Source organism: Arvicola amphibius, chromosome 5 (genome assembly GCF_903992535.2).
Source record: "Arvicola amphibius chromosome 5, mArvAmp1.2, whole genome shotgun sequence".
Taxonomy (NCBI): domain Eukaryota; kingdom Metazoa; phylum Chordata; class Mammalia; order Rodentia; family Cricetidae; genus Arvicola; species Arvicola amphibius.
The window spans coordinates 100,226,087-100,240,924 of NC_052051.1; the positions used below are offsets into that span (position 1 = coordinate 100,226,087).

The 14,838-nt window shown below is 37.9% G+C and overlaps 1 protein-coding gene across 1 annotated transcript in view; it reads left to right on the top strand.

Moving 5' to 3' along the window:
- Asxl3 (ASXL transcriptional regulator 3) overlaps positions 1-14,838 on the top strand; it is a 141,781-nt gene that overhangs the window by 71,449 nt on the left and 55,494 nt on the right. The window contains exon 7 of the mRNA XM_038332071.1: positions 3,888-4,051. Within this exon, the coding sequence (XP_038187999.1) occupies positions 3,888-4,051 (164 nt within the window). The remainder of the gene's footprint in view (positions 1-3,887; positions 4,052-14,838) is intronic.

Sequence of the window (14,838 nt, forward strand, 5' to 3'; positions counted from 1 at the left end):
AGAAATTCAGAAAGACAGCCAGTGTCAATTCTTGTTTCCCCCCAAATGTACATACATGTACATGTGTATCCACATACACACCTACCCCCACATATATCAGTATGTGCATACAATAAAATCAGTTTATCTTTATTCAGCAATAATGTCAAAAATCCACAATAATGTATTGGTAATTAAAAAATCTACTTTTAATTATGTCTGCCTATTAAATTGGTCCTTCTTCTAGAACTGTGTCTCTGTTTTTCATTACTATTTATGTTTATGCAGTTTCTTCTCAGGAATTTCAAACTTCATTAGCTTCATTTTTAAAAATACAACCTTTTTATATTGATAGCCATTATTATTCCTTTCTACACATGGGTCTCCACTCTTACTTTTATGTGATTAACTCCTTTGTTGTTTTTATTCAGTGATTATTTTATTAAATTCATGATTTGAGCTTTTAACTCTTTAATTTTGAAACTTTTCCCCTCCCACTCTAAAATTAGGAATTTAATTTTAAAATCAATTAGCATAGAATTTTATAAATACTGGCATGTTTTTTTTCTCTATCTTCCATAGACCCTTTGGAATGTCCAACCACATATTAGATGTGGGGAGGCTTGAAGGGTAACTGGCCTTGGATTGTGAGGCTTAAAGCAAATCTTTTCCTTTGGATGGAGCGATGTGGTTTTAGGTTAATCTTCAGTATTTATTGAGACTTACTAGGCAGTTGTGGTCTGTTTCCTTGCTATTCCTTGAGTGACGAACAGCATGATGCCTGCCCCTATTAGCTTAGTGCACTTCGCTGTCTTCAGTTTATTGCATGAGCATAGGTGTTGATTTATGAAAGCTTTCTGTTTTTAAAGTTGCTTTTTAAATTTGATATGTTAGCTTTTGTCCATGTTTGTTGAGACTTCTACTACGTTTGTATGACAGTTTGTTTTCTTATTTCTCTCTCCTTTATGCTGTCCTGTTTATTCAGAGACTCGGATCATTATTCTTCACACATGTCATGGGTTTTCAGTTTCATTCTCGTCAATGTTTTTTACATTTATTTTTATCTTGACAAAATCAATATTGTGTTGTTTCTTTTTTGCTGTTTTAAATTCATTATTACTATTTTTCAGTTTATCTAGGTGAATTTTTAACTATCTCTTGAAAGCAATAGATATATGGACGTTTTTACATTTTAAATCTAATAGGAAAATTTGGTTATGTTTGTGATTTTCTTGGACTTAATTTTAGTTTTTCTTTCCTCTTTTTCAATGCCTACTCTTTGACTGATATTTTCCTTATGTTAATTAATTTGGAATTTTGTTCTTTTTCTGTTCTTCTGAGGCTTCTTGTAGATTTTTAATAAAACATTCTCAGTGCCCATGTTTTATATTCTCTTTCATATGTACCTTATTTCTCTATACATAACTTCTGTTACTAACTTCTGTTAGTCATTAGTGTTATTTCTTAAAGTTAGTATTTATATAGAAGCACTGTGATTATTTGACTTTTAATTCACCATTTCTGCTGCAGTTGTATATTCTGTTCTTTGGTAGAAATTATTGGTCAATAACATCTGTCAGCAAGATTTTCTTAGGAACAGAATTTCTGTTTGGGATATTTAAATGTTCTTGGATGCTGCCATGCTGAAATGCACAGCTGATAAAGTCCTAAGTTGATCTTAATTTCCATTCTATCTTATATTTTAGAAAGTTTCTGTTCATCTCATCGCTGATTCTGATGATTATTTCTTGTGTAAAATGGCTGCAAATAATTTTTATTTTTGATGTTTGGACAGATTTCAACTTAGATGGAAATGGGAATGAGTACACAGTCTTCATGAGATTTGGTGTTCTGCTTTAGCTGAGATTAAAAATATCTCACTCAAAGATTTCAGGAATCACTTTCTGCCATCCTTTGCCTTTCTCATTCTGAAATATTGCAGATAGGCATTCTTTGTTTTTAATTTAGTATTTGGAAATCTCAGTATGTGTATCATAGTTGGATCAAATCCATTCAAATCCCTTTCTCCAACCTGCCCCATATACCACCACCATCACTTTTCCTTCCCAAATTCATGCACTCTTTTGTTGCCTATATGCACACAGATGTAGGACCATCCATGAACACATGGGAAGCCTATCAGTGGTTACAACTATGAATAAAACAGAGCAAAACCAAACAAAACAACTTCCTCCCCAAGAGCCATTAATTGCCGATAACTTCTCAGGTCACTCCACAAGACAGAATTCACAGCTGGTATTGTCAGTGAGTCCAGTCGCCCATGGCTGGGTAGTCATAGGCTCCAGGGGAGAGCGTACTGCCATTCCTCTGCTAAATGAACATAATATTATACTGCCTCCTGAATGCTTGTCTTTATACCTGTAGATTACTTCTCTTCCCAGCCCTGTTCAGAGAAGCTCTTTTTACAATAGTGATTAATACGGAGGCTCACAACTGACCAATATGCCTTGCATTTTTTGTCTTTAGACTTTCTTTTGTGTTTCATCATGTAAAACAAAGATCAACACATTGTGCATTTGTTTTCTATAAAGGACCGGTGAATACACAGTAAAGGTTTCACACTGCACTGGATGTCTGTCTGCTACAGCTTTTTCACTGTGCAGCATGTATGCAGCATGTTCAAAAGCAGACCTAAACAGTCCAGAAACTACCAGCAATGACTGTGTCCTAGCAAAGCTTTATTTGGCAGAGCAGACATGGAGCTAAAGGTAGCTTAGAGAACAGAGTGTACTGCCCTCAGATTCAGTGCGTACTCTATCATCACAGGTAGCTCAAGTACCCAACAATCGTCCTTCTCCTGTTGTACAGGCCAGCTGACAGTACCTTATAATGGATTGTTTCAGTTGTGATTTCCAGCGATGCAGTCTGCACACAGATGCCACAGGATACCAGAGAGCCTTGAATTGTAGATTGATCTGGAAACGTATATTTGCCCTTCAGATCTTGCATCTGAAATTTTTTGTTTGTTTTGTTTTGTTTTATGCCAAGACAGGGTTTTTCAGTAGCTACAGAACCAGTCCCGGAACTCAGTCTGTAAACCAGGCTGGCCTTGAACTCACAAAGATCTGCCTGCCTCTGCCTCCTTCTGAGTGCTGGGATTAAAGGTGTGTGCCACCACCACCAGGAACAGCTGGAATTTTTAATCAACACTGCTTCTTAAAGTATTCTCAAAAACACCTTGAGTAGATATCTTGTAAAAATTATCTGCACTTACTGCTTGAAACATGGTGGGAACACACAACAGCTATTGCTGTCACCTGCTTATTAAAGTTAGGAGGATTAATCAGGGATATAGCTCAGTGGGAGAGCATTTGTTGAGCTTATTCAAGGCTCCTGTGTTCAATGCCTAGTACTGCAAAATAAATAAATAAATTTAAATTAATGTGGTGTTGCTATCATTGAAGTAAAATTTTAGAGAAGATACATAAATTTTTGTTTATTCACGTAAATGTATTGAAAATTCTGTCAATTTGCAATTTATAATCACTTGTTCCCACATACTCAGGAACCTTAGATATGAGGAATGCCACAAGTTCAAGGCCACCTTGAATTTGTAATGAGCTCCAGGCATGGCTGAATTGCATTGTAAAACCTTCCTTGCTTCAGAAAACAAAACCAATAAAAAATAAGACATTCATAATTGCAAGGTTTTTTAATTAGACCTAATTTTAATTAATTAAATATTGATTGAAATATGACTGGGTTGATATAAACCATAATAATAAGGGTTTTGTTTTCTGATTTGTTCTCTGGAAATCATTTTAGAAGCAGAAATAAACATATTCCTAGATATATTCATGTTCAGTGAGTATATACAGACATGTGTTGATGTGCACATGTTCCTTCACTCTGTAATAAAGTCATACCTCTCACTTTCCCCTTCCCAGGACACTTGAAATGGACCAAAGCTGAGGACATCGACATAGAGACCCCTGGATCCATCCTCGTGAATACTAACCTGAGAGCACTAATAAACAAGCACACCTTTGCTTCCTTCCCCCAGCATTTCCAGCAATATCTTCTGCTTCTGCTCCCAGAAGTGGACAGGCAGGTAAGTGGAGTTCTACACGTTCTGTTCCAGTCCCCATCATACAGTGCAATAGTTGTCTGTTGTCAAGGTGACTGGGTCTGATTGGACGGCTTTACGAAATGTAGTATGTAATTTATTTGTTCTGTTTAGTTACTGCTGCTGTTGGTTTATTTCTTTAGTCTTCCAAAACAGAACTATTATTTTTAAAATTCTTAGTAATGAGCCAACTCAAAAATTAAATCACAGTACACTATAGTGGAATAAAACCTTGGCCTACCCACATTGGGAAAGGAAAAGAGAAAAATCAAGCGTTCCATTATCAAATAAATCTTTGAAGTAGCTGCTCCTTTGCAGAAAAAGAATAATGAAATTTGGTAATAAAAAACAGGGTTTCTGAGAAATTATGTTAATGTTTTTATTCTGACTCTTTCCAAGTGGCATTTAAAATTTATGTTTGCATTTTCTTCAGAGAGCCTATCATCAAAAATATGATGCCTATAAATAATCACCTTTTATCTTTTTGCTATAACTAGAGATGTCCTAAATATATTTTTAGAAAGCTTCTAAAGTAAAGAAATACAAATATAGACATGTAAAAAGAGGCATCAATCAACTTCTAAGCTGTTCTGTTAGGGAAGAGAAGGGCAAAAAATCTTCACATAGTTTTATTAAATGTCACAAAAATTATTAAGTGCTCTCTTGAAGATATTTTTCTGTGATCTTATGGCATAATATATTCATTGTTCTGTAATTCTTATTTCAGTAAATTCTGACAATATATTTTAAGTTCATATATTTAATAATACATGAGTAATTATGAATTTATATGTTGAATAGATACATCTGTCTATGAGCTGAATTAGGCACTTTTAGTTCCATACTTCCATTCGCTCTGAGTAACTTTGATAGCTTTCTGTATGGTTTAGTTTTGCACTAACTTGACTACCTCTTTTCATATAAATTTCATTCTGATAACTAATAGTTTGTTCAAATTCCTACATATTTCTTTAATATATTCATCTTTTCAGAAAGATTAATTTGACTTCAGATACATTTTATTGGGGGTTGCCACTGTCAAACAAAAAAACATAATCTTTTATTGTGACTCTGATATATTTTAGATGCTTTAAGGTAATAGACTGTAAATGCTTAATCAGTGCTCATGTCATGAATGATTAAATGAACTCTACTTGGGTACATGTTCTTTTTATGTATTACCAAAGCATGAGGAGAAATGGACAAGCTTAGACTAAAAGAAGCTCACAGAGCTTTTCTATGTGCAGATGCAAACTTAATAGTCTTTCTTTAGACTGCAAATACAGACAGAATTGGAATAAAATGGGTAGGAAATTAGAGAGAACAAAAAATCCAGAATTACAAAATCAAGAGTTAACTTCTGAGAGTCTTATAAGAAGAACAGTAGAAATAACTGTGTAAAGACATTAGAAATAGAGTCTGAAAAATTCCTTTAGTATCTGTCATCAGATACCTTGAAGTCTTTTGAGTAGAGTGTAATCTAATGATACCACTGCTTTTGAAGACTTTCCCATGTAATTGTCTTTGTTAGGTAACATTTCTCCCCTCATCATTAGTGTATTCTGATTGTACAAAATGATGACTTCCCTTATTTAATTCCCATATGCGTGTATAATAGCATTTATCATATACATGCTCCTGTCATCTGTCAGATCCTTGACCCACCTCTTGCTGGCCGGCTTCCTGTTCACAAAGAGTCTCCCTTCTATCTCATGCCGTTCTAAGAGCGCTACCTTTTAAGAAAGTAATTCCTCAGTACTGAGAAGGAATGCCAAGCATGGGAAACATGAGAGCAGAAGTAATCAGTACACTATTTTAGTTCCTAAAGTGGAAGAATGGAGAGTTTGAGGGAGATTGGCACTGAAATTAAAAGTGAAGAAACTATAATCATTGTTATTCTTGTTCTTGTGCTCCTCCTCCTTTTCCTCCTCCTCCCCCTCCTCCTCTCCCTCCTCCTCTTTCTTGACCTCTTCCTCTACCTCCTCAAAAATACATAATTTCAGTTTTGATTCATAACCTTTGAAGGAAGTTTTAGGGAGGAACCATGGATAGTCATTTTATTTGTTTGTTTGCGAATAGGATTCAGGGGTCAAGAAAAACTTTGGAGATTTATTATTAGCATATACAGTTATTTTCTCCACTTGGTCATGGATGTGATTTGTCTTGTTTACAGTAAGGTGGAGCATACACCACATCCACAGTAAGTACTGGGGAAATGAATAAGTAACAAATTGTCTTAGATTTAACCAAGGATGTGCTGACCCAAGAGACCATGGTGTGAGCCTGATATTTTATTCACGCTGAGCCAGTTTCTCTTACTCCATTTATTTCCGAGCTGCTGTAAGAAAGAAATATAGATGAATTTGGCACAATACTCGCTCGTGAATAACATTTAGCCCTTTGGGAGATTATTTATTCAGAAATATTTACAGAGCATGCATTGAGTGTTGCTTACTTGATGAATGAAGAAACTATACGTGATTTATTTGTGTGGGTTGGTGTAACAGCAGAAAACCTACATTGTAATGCAATGCCCTTTCTTTATAATTAAGGAAAGAGATTAATGGATGTATAGGTCTACACCAAATTTAGCAAGATGACTGGGGCACATAAATGTCAAAACAGAAGCATAAAGTCCTCTAAAGTCACTGAAAATGGAAACAGTTAACCCCAATGCACTCTGTAGTAGGGACAAGTGGTGAGGTTCAGCCTAAAGCACTGGAAAGCACTTTTAAAATAACAAGCATCTTCCAGAAGGAGAACATGGCATTTGCAAACTGCCCACCTGACTTTTTGGTAGATTCTGTCCTTCAGTGTGACTGACATTGTCCAGAGAGGCATCTAGGATACCATGAAGAAGGACACCTTGCCCTGCAAACGTTAAGTCCTGGTTGCAGGCTAAATAGATTTTTGGAATTTTGTGTGAAACCGGTGGTAGCCATCAAAGATTTTTCAATATGGTACTGCTCCTGAGTTTAGCTTTAAAGTTTCCAAATTGCTACAACCTGGACTAGAATGAGCGGGAAGGCAGAGGAGTAAAATCTGATTGCATCAGTTTATTTGAACCCATGAAGGGTCTATAATTATATGAAATCCCTTGGAGTTTTATTGGATAAAGACTCCTACCCATAGCTTGAAATTCCTAACTCTCATGTTTTGCTTCCCTGAATATTCCAAATTTATGCCTCATTATCAATCTAAAACAACCCTGTAGGATCCCTAACCTTGGAGTTCATCACCTGATTGCATCCTTAAATACAAAAAGCTAGATATCCCTTTTTGTCTTGCCACTGCCAGCTGCCATGAAGTCACCTCTCCATCCCTGTGCCCTTCTGCTTTCCCCCACCCTGTTCATAGACCTGTTTGTCTCCAATCATAATTTAATCACTTCTAATTGTTTTATTACATTGTTACATCTAGTTGATATTTGAATTTACTCTTCATATCGTATACTGCAAGTAACAGAAAATCCATCTAAACTGACTTAAGCTTTAAGTTATTTATTGGTTCAGGTATGTAAGATAACAGGCATTAGTGCATTGTGGCATGCTTTTGGTTATTGATCTTGGGGTTCAGTTATTATGAAGGAACCATTACACTATTTGGCTAAGTAAATTTTGTAAGAGAGTTGATGTTTTAAATATGAGTCCCTTTGTGTGATAGGATCACTCTCTGAATAAAAAAAATGAGGGTTTCGCTCTTGTCACACTTTCATGGGGAGCACACATCTATCCCAGTATTTTGAACAAAACACCAAGATTCACATTCATGGTTGCTGCTGAGGTCACCTGATCTCTTATCCAATCATGAATGCAGTCAAGGGAATGAAAGACACAGAAAGGATTGGGCTAATGAGAGCTTGCTCTTTGCACAATGTTTTCACCACTACTGCCATGAAGTTGTACACTTGTTTTAGGGTCAGAGACACATTGAAGTTCTGTTTCCAAGTTGCATTAGAGGGTACACAGTAGGGATGAATAGATGCTGGCTACATAACTAACCATACCTTCAGAAGAGAGGGTAGATTGGATTTTCTTTTGTAATACATTAGATTAAGATGCTTCCTCTATATGAAAGGGGTTCTGTCTTCGGCTTGAGACTCTAGGTGATGAATTGGGTTAAATTAATAGAATTATTTATGTAAGCTCTGAGATGTGATGAGACTTGGGGGTATCTTAGTCTCCACAGGGGAAACTGCATGTTGAAGGGTGTTCATAGAAAGAGTAAGGGAAGGCATGGGGCATGGAGAAACTCTTCAATGTAGAGGTTATAGTTAGATGGAGGGAAGAAGGGTAAGAGGTGGGGACTAGAGACTATTAACATTTTGAAGTACAGGTAAAGGAGGCTCCCTACTGTTACACCCAGAAACCTGAAGAATTCCCCCTAGACTTTTAGGATTTGTGACTTGAATTCTGCAAAGATGTCAGAACTAGCTGGTTTATGAAGAAGAGTTGAGGATTGTATCAAAGATACCAGAATATAGGTTGCAGCAGAAGGATAAGGAGGAAAAACTGTGATCAGAATAAAGCAGGACTCGAAGGAGATTTTCTGCCCATTGTTTTTATTTGTCATACATAGGAATATATATGATTGTGGTGAATTCCTGGATATTTGATAGCATAAAAATGGATCCTGGAAAGTGGTATATCTTTACTGTAAACAAAATTAAGTTTGAGACTCTTAGGCCACCTCTGTGGAGGAATGGGGCCCCACACAAGATCATATAACTTCAAGACTTAAGGCTTACCAGTTTAAAATAAAATCTATATATGATGGAAATCTTGACTCTGTGGGGAAAGCCTTTGCAACAGGCTTTAATTGTGCTAGAGTTCTTGTTTGAGCTGGGGAGAGGCTTCTATTGGATTCTGGGTTAAGGGGTTCCTCCCCCTTCTCATATGCAGTTTACAGCCATGCCACCCCGAATGAACCCAGTCTTGGTCCTTCTCATACCCCTGGAATTTTCATGACTTTCTATCCTCTCTCAGGACCAAGAAGGAGGATCTTTGGCTTGTCCTTCAGACCCATGCCTTCACCCTCATTTTCTCTGATTTTCCCCATAAGCAAACCTTAGAGCAAACAGTGCAGTCCTCCCATGGTTGTTATATTCCCTTCCTCCCTTTCCTACTTGCCCTCTTCTGTCTTCTCCCTTATACCCCTCTGCATCTTCCTATTTTCTTTGTTCTCTTCCTTCCTTTCTTCCTTCTCTTTCTCCTTCCATTCCTCCTTCTCTAGTTTCTAAAATAGCCATAAACCCTTAGAAGGTACATTTCAGAGTGTTTCTGGGCTGGTGATTTACTCCTCCTCCCATCCAATATGTTAAGATATTAGAGTTAGTGGAATCTTTGTGACAGCAAAACAGAAAGAGGACTGTTTAGGCAGAGGAAGATGAGAAGTGAGAGGTGAGGAAGAGAAGAGATGAGGGGGCTGGACCAAAAATACAGTGGCATATATATATGATAAAAATACAGAAATGAGTTCTTCCTTACCATTGACCTAGTATAAGCAGTGGAGATCAGAGGATTAGAAGCGATGATTTCTTTGTGAATTGAATTCCAGTCAAATTTAGCCAGGACTCCCAGAGAGATCTCTTTGATCTACAAGATGGATTACAGACCCATAACTATATTGAGTGTAGTTGTTGCTCTCCTCTGTCTGCAGTTGACATTAGTCTTCCCATGATGCCTTTGAAGACTGTAAGCCAATCTGGGCTGGTATAGGATCTCCTTGTGATCAGATTCAGATTACAGACTTTGGAAACAGGCAATAAATGAATCTGGATTTTGCATACTGCTGCCCAGTTTCCCTAATGAAAAACTTACTGCTTCCCTCTTTGAAATTAAATAGTATTTTTGAGGAAGTTAATTTTAGCCATGTAAATATCCTGTTGCTCTTCAAACATCCCACTTACTAATTCATGCTTGTACAACTTTGTGGCTTTCTGTTTTTAATAGGTTATTATGCTTAAATTATCCCACATCCGGGTAGTAGAAGACCATTAAAAGGGATTCTGTGCTCACAGACCTGTCCCTGTTATTATCTGATCTCTTCCTTACTATGAAGCATACCAAGGTCAAGGTGGCCCAGTTTCATTTTGTACATTCTTGGTACCCGTCCAGGATGAACCCTACCACCGGGAGACCAGGCTTTCCTTTAGTACAAGCTGGAATCCAGAAATCCAGATTTCATCAGTGGTGTGCTCTACAGATGGGGTCTTGCTTCTCCCAGATCTGGGACAGATTTGGGAAATACAACTAGACACAAAATACATATGTACCTACACATATGTGGGAACATCTCTTGAACTCTGCATTGACTTCAAGGAGCATCATGTAGAGAACTATGAATCTGGTACATGACCAGTACAAAATCCACATCTACATCTCTCTCCGGATGTAGCTTTCTATCTTGCAAAGCATGAATTCAGACTGATCTCATTTAAACTGGTTCATTCTAGTGTAACTCTTTCAAGCTGTCTCTCTTCTCGGACAGTGAGGAAATGGCCTCTCTTAATATATTTAAATACTTGATGTCATCTTCATATAGGCAGCCATTGTTCTGCATTAACCAGGTAACCTTCCCATGTGGATCAATCCTTGTCACAGTAAGGCCCTGACTTGAGGACAGGCCTTACCACCTATTCACCACATCATTTGGCCCCTTCTCTGTCCTAACCGACTACACGTCAGGACATTCCTCCATGCAGGTACTTTCTCACCAACCCCAAATTTGAAACTTCGGTCCAAGTGCATCCTTTACTGACCTGCCCCCACCCCACTGCATTATGTTCTGTTCTGTTGCCACACTTGACCCTCACCTTACTACACACACACACACACACACACACACACACACACACACACACACACACATGCACTCACTCATACACACATAGACACATAGAGGAGGGATATATCAATCTACACTTCAGGCCAGAATTATTTAGAAGGTAAAAGAAGAGGCCTATGCTTCCTGGTTGTTTGGGAGCCACAGTGATGAAGTAAATAAAGAAGAGTGAATCTAATCCCCATATCTTCCCTGTGTGACCAGTACAGGTTGTATTCTTTGTCCATCCCTGAAGGTAGGTCCTCACCACAGACCCTTCTCTCTGCAGAGTTCTGGAAGCATCTCCTCTAAACACATCAAGCCACCATGGCATACTGTCCTTGCTTACTGTACCTTCTTTTGTGAGTTTTCTGCCTCTTGTCTGTGACTCTATAAACCTTGGATTTAGTATTCTCTCATCTATGGCTCAATCTTGAATGAAATGAACTATCTGTGCTTGCTGGTATTCTTGATCGACAGACCTCTTAGGAGTAAGGGTTGCTAGCTGCTGAGCCCAGGGCCTCACACATGTCAGACAGATGTGCTGCACTGAGCTCTACTTTCAGGTACTTGACAGGCTTTTTTTCTGTGAAGTTGAATTATTTGGCCATAAGCCACTCCTAGTGTTTTGAGTAGGAATAGGTTATATATAATTCAAATAATTATTCAACCAATGTTAATTTGATATTTATTTATGTATGAGGCTCTTCTAAGCACTGATGACTTAATGTTTAAAAGTCATATTTCCTGTCCTGAGAGAGATGGAAAAGTCTGTTATCATGAACTTAGGCTACATTGGTGTTGTATGCATCCTGCAATGGGGACCTAAAGGAACTAATTATTATCTGTGGGTAGAGGGGCCTAGAAAGAATCAGAGATATGTATGTATCAAGCAAAGAATCATGGAGAAAGTCCCAACCAGAGGCAAAACTATATGTCAGCAATAGTACTGATCACTTATAATGTCAGCTTTCCATATATGTAATCATTAGCCCTTACAATAAAGCTTTAAACAGTGTCATTTATCCCCAGCTCCTATACTTGAAACTCAAGGGTCAAAGGCAAGAACCAGAACAATTTAACTTCTTCCAAGTGCAATTATGGGAGTCAGACTCTGGAGATCAGATAATCCAACCCCAAGTTCATTGTATTTCCCCTCAGGGTCTTTCTTGTCCCCAGTGAATAAAGCAAAGAAGGTAATGAGGTCTAGTGGTACCTGGGAAGGTGGGGAGATAAGGAGAGAAACTTTAGCTATGAAGTTAAGTTGGAAGAATGTCTTCAGAAAGGTATAGGGGCTGGGCAGTGGTGGCGCACGCCTTTAATCCCAGCACTCGGGAGGCAGAGGCAGACGGATCTCTGTGAGTTCGAGGCCAGCCTGGTCTACAAGAGCTAGTTCCAGGACAGGCTCCAAAGCCACAGAGAAACTCTGTCTCAAAAAACAACAAAAAAAAAAAACCAAAAAAACAAAACAAAAAAAAAAAACCAGAAAGGTATAGGGGATCCTAAACAGCTGAAATTAAACTAGGATTTGTTTTTATGAGGCATGGCATGAATAGGTTTACATTTAGAGCTTTGGAAGAGAAGCAAGGGAATAGAGGATTGAGGTCCCCACCCATTATTGTGTTAGGCCATCTTCCTTTTGTTGTTCAGGCAGTAAACCTGTGCTCTCTCTTATGCCTTTGCTGTCATCCTTATCAGGTGAGCTCACTCTCACCCATCAGAACCCAAAGTTACTGCTTTACAAAGGCCTTTCTTTTTAACTAAATTTGTTCTTTAACAGTTCCACGCATCTACATAGTACAATCTGGTCACCCCACATTTTTCTTATCTCTTTCAGATCTGGTACTCCTGTCTTCCCTACAGGTTCTTTCCCCATGTTCATGAATTTTGCCTTGTTTGGTGACTCAACCCACTAAGTTTCCTGAGTGACCATAAGTATGGAACTATTCTCAGTGGGTGAACATCTAGGGATTATGATTCCCCTCCCTGGGAATCCATCAGTAACCAGGAATTTAGCAGGTGGAGGTTTAGCCCTATAAGCCCTCCCTTTATCCACAGCTGGCTGTTAACTTTGAGCAGTTTAACCTTGAGCAGACCTGATATAAGCAACCACAGCTGCTGTGACATCATGAATGCAATGGTTATATATGGTTAGAAGGGAAAATTTTGCATGTACATCACTTTTTTTGATTCATTTGCCCTTTAAGGTGGCCTTTTTAGTTCTGTCATATGTTTCTGTTTATTTCCTTCCAAATGTGCATTGTATGGCTTCATTTGTATAAAGATTCCAAAATAGTGTCTTTATATGTTCAATGTGTGTGGTACTTAGGAAGAAGGTCAGTAAATAAGGATGGATGGGTGGGTAAATGAACTAAAGGAAGAATAGATTGATTAATGCGTGGGTAGATTAATGAATGGATGAACTGGATGAATTAATATAGGAACAACTAGATGTGTGAATGGGTAGATTAATGAATAACTAGATGAAGAAATGAAATGAAGAACTTTGACCAAAAATATTACAGGATTTAAAAATAGCTAGATTCATAAGGTAGAGAATTAGATTAGTTGATCTGCTGTAACATACTATAACAGACCAAGAGTCTCAAAGAATCAAAAGAAAATCTTTTCTCATGGTTCTGAAGGCTGGAAGAGCTGGTATGTGATTCTTCAATACCTCTTACTGTCCTTGTTGCACAGATCAGCCTTCATGGTGAGTGTGCTCTCCAGCATTCCTTCTGCTTCTCTAGGTGCAGTGATAACTAGACTAGAAAAATCTTCCTGGTGTCCTCAGCAACACTGAGAGACCAGTCCCAAATAAAAATCACATTATGGGGCTGGAGAGATGACTCGGTGGTTCTGAGTACTTGCTGTACCACCAGAGGACTTGAGCTCAGAATCCAACACTCACACTGGGTAGCAATTCCAGTTCCAGGGCATCCATTGCCTTCTTTCTTCTCCTCTGCGAGCAGCTGCACACTCAAGACAGGCACAGATATACAAATGCATAAATGCAAATAAAAATCTTTAATTAAACAATAGTCACATTGTGATTACAACCTCAGCAATTTTAGAAATAAAATTTTGAACATTTACTAATTGGATTTAGAGAAGAAGAGTTTAAGGATATCAGATATGACTTCTTATATAATTGAGTAAGTAGGCTTTAACATGTTTTGGCCTAAATAGTGAGATTACTGATGAGGGAAATTAAAAATAGAAGAGATGTTTCTATTTATTGACCAAAGTTTCAGAATTCAAGGAGGCTGGATTATAATAGAAAGGAAAATAAATCCTATATGTACGAGTAAACCTAGATCTCAATACTTATTAGAAAAGCCCTGTTCTATAATTCCACATGTGCTCTCTCCAGGCTTCCTTTATTTATTTATCTTTTGACAGTCTGGATTTGGTAGTTCAGACTGGTTTTGAATTTGTGATCCTTCTGCTTCAGCCTCCCAGTGGTAGCTGAGATTATAGCTTGTAACACAAGGGCAGCTAAAGAGAAGGCTGTTCAGGAAAGGATGTTTGTATGTGTGTGAGTGTGTGTATGTTTGCATGTGTGTGTACATACATGTTCTTGCATGAACATACATAATGCATGCATGTGCTGATTCCTGACATCAAAGAAGATCAGGAAAACAGTGCTGACATAATTAAGTGTAGATGTGCAGTGTGCAAAGTGATTCTGTCTTCTCAGAGCGTGAAGATGTGTGTTGGGCAGCATAAGGACTTAGTGTCCCAAAGGAATTAACAACTGAGTAACGTTGATGATGAGGCCAAATGGGGGTTGACAAAGCTCTTCTCCTTACCTGTCTTCACTCCAACAATGCTAAATAATTTCTTTGCAGTTACCTTGGTAACAGATGTGCCAGACTAATACAGTTTTCTACATCTCAATGACTTTGTTGTGGGAGAGGGGCAGTTTGTGAGATTCCTGACTGACTATG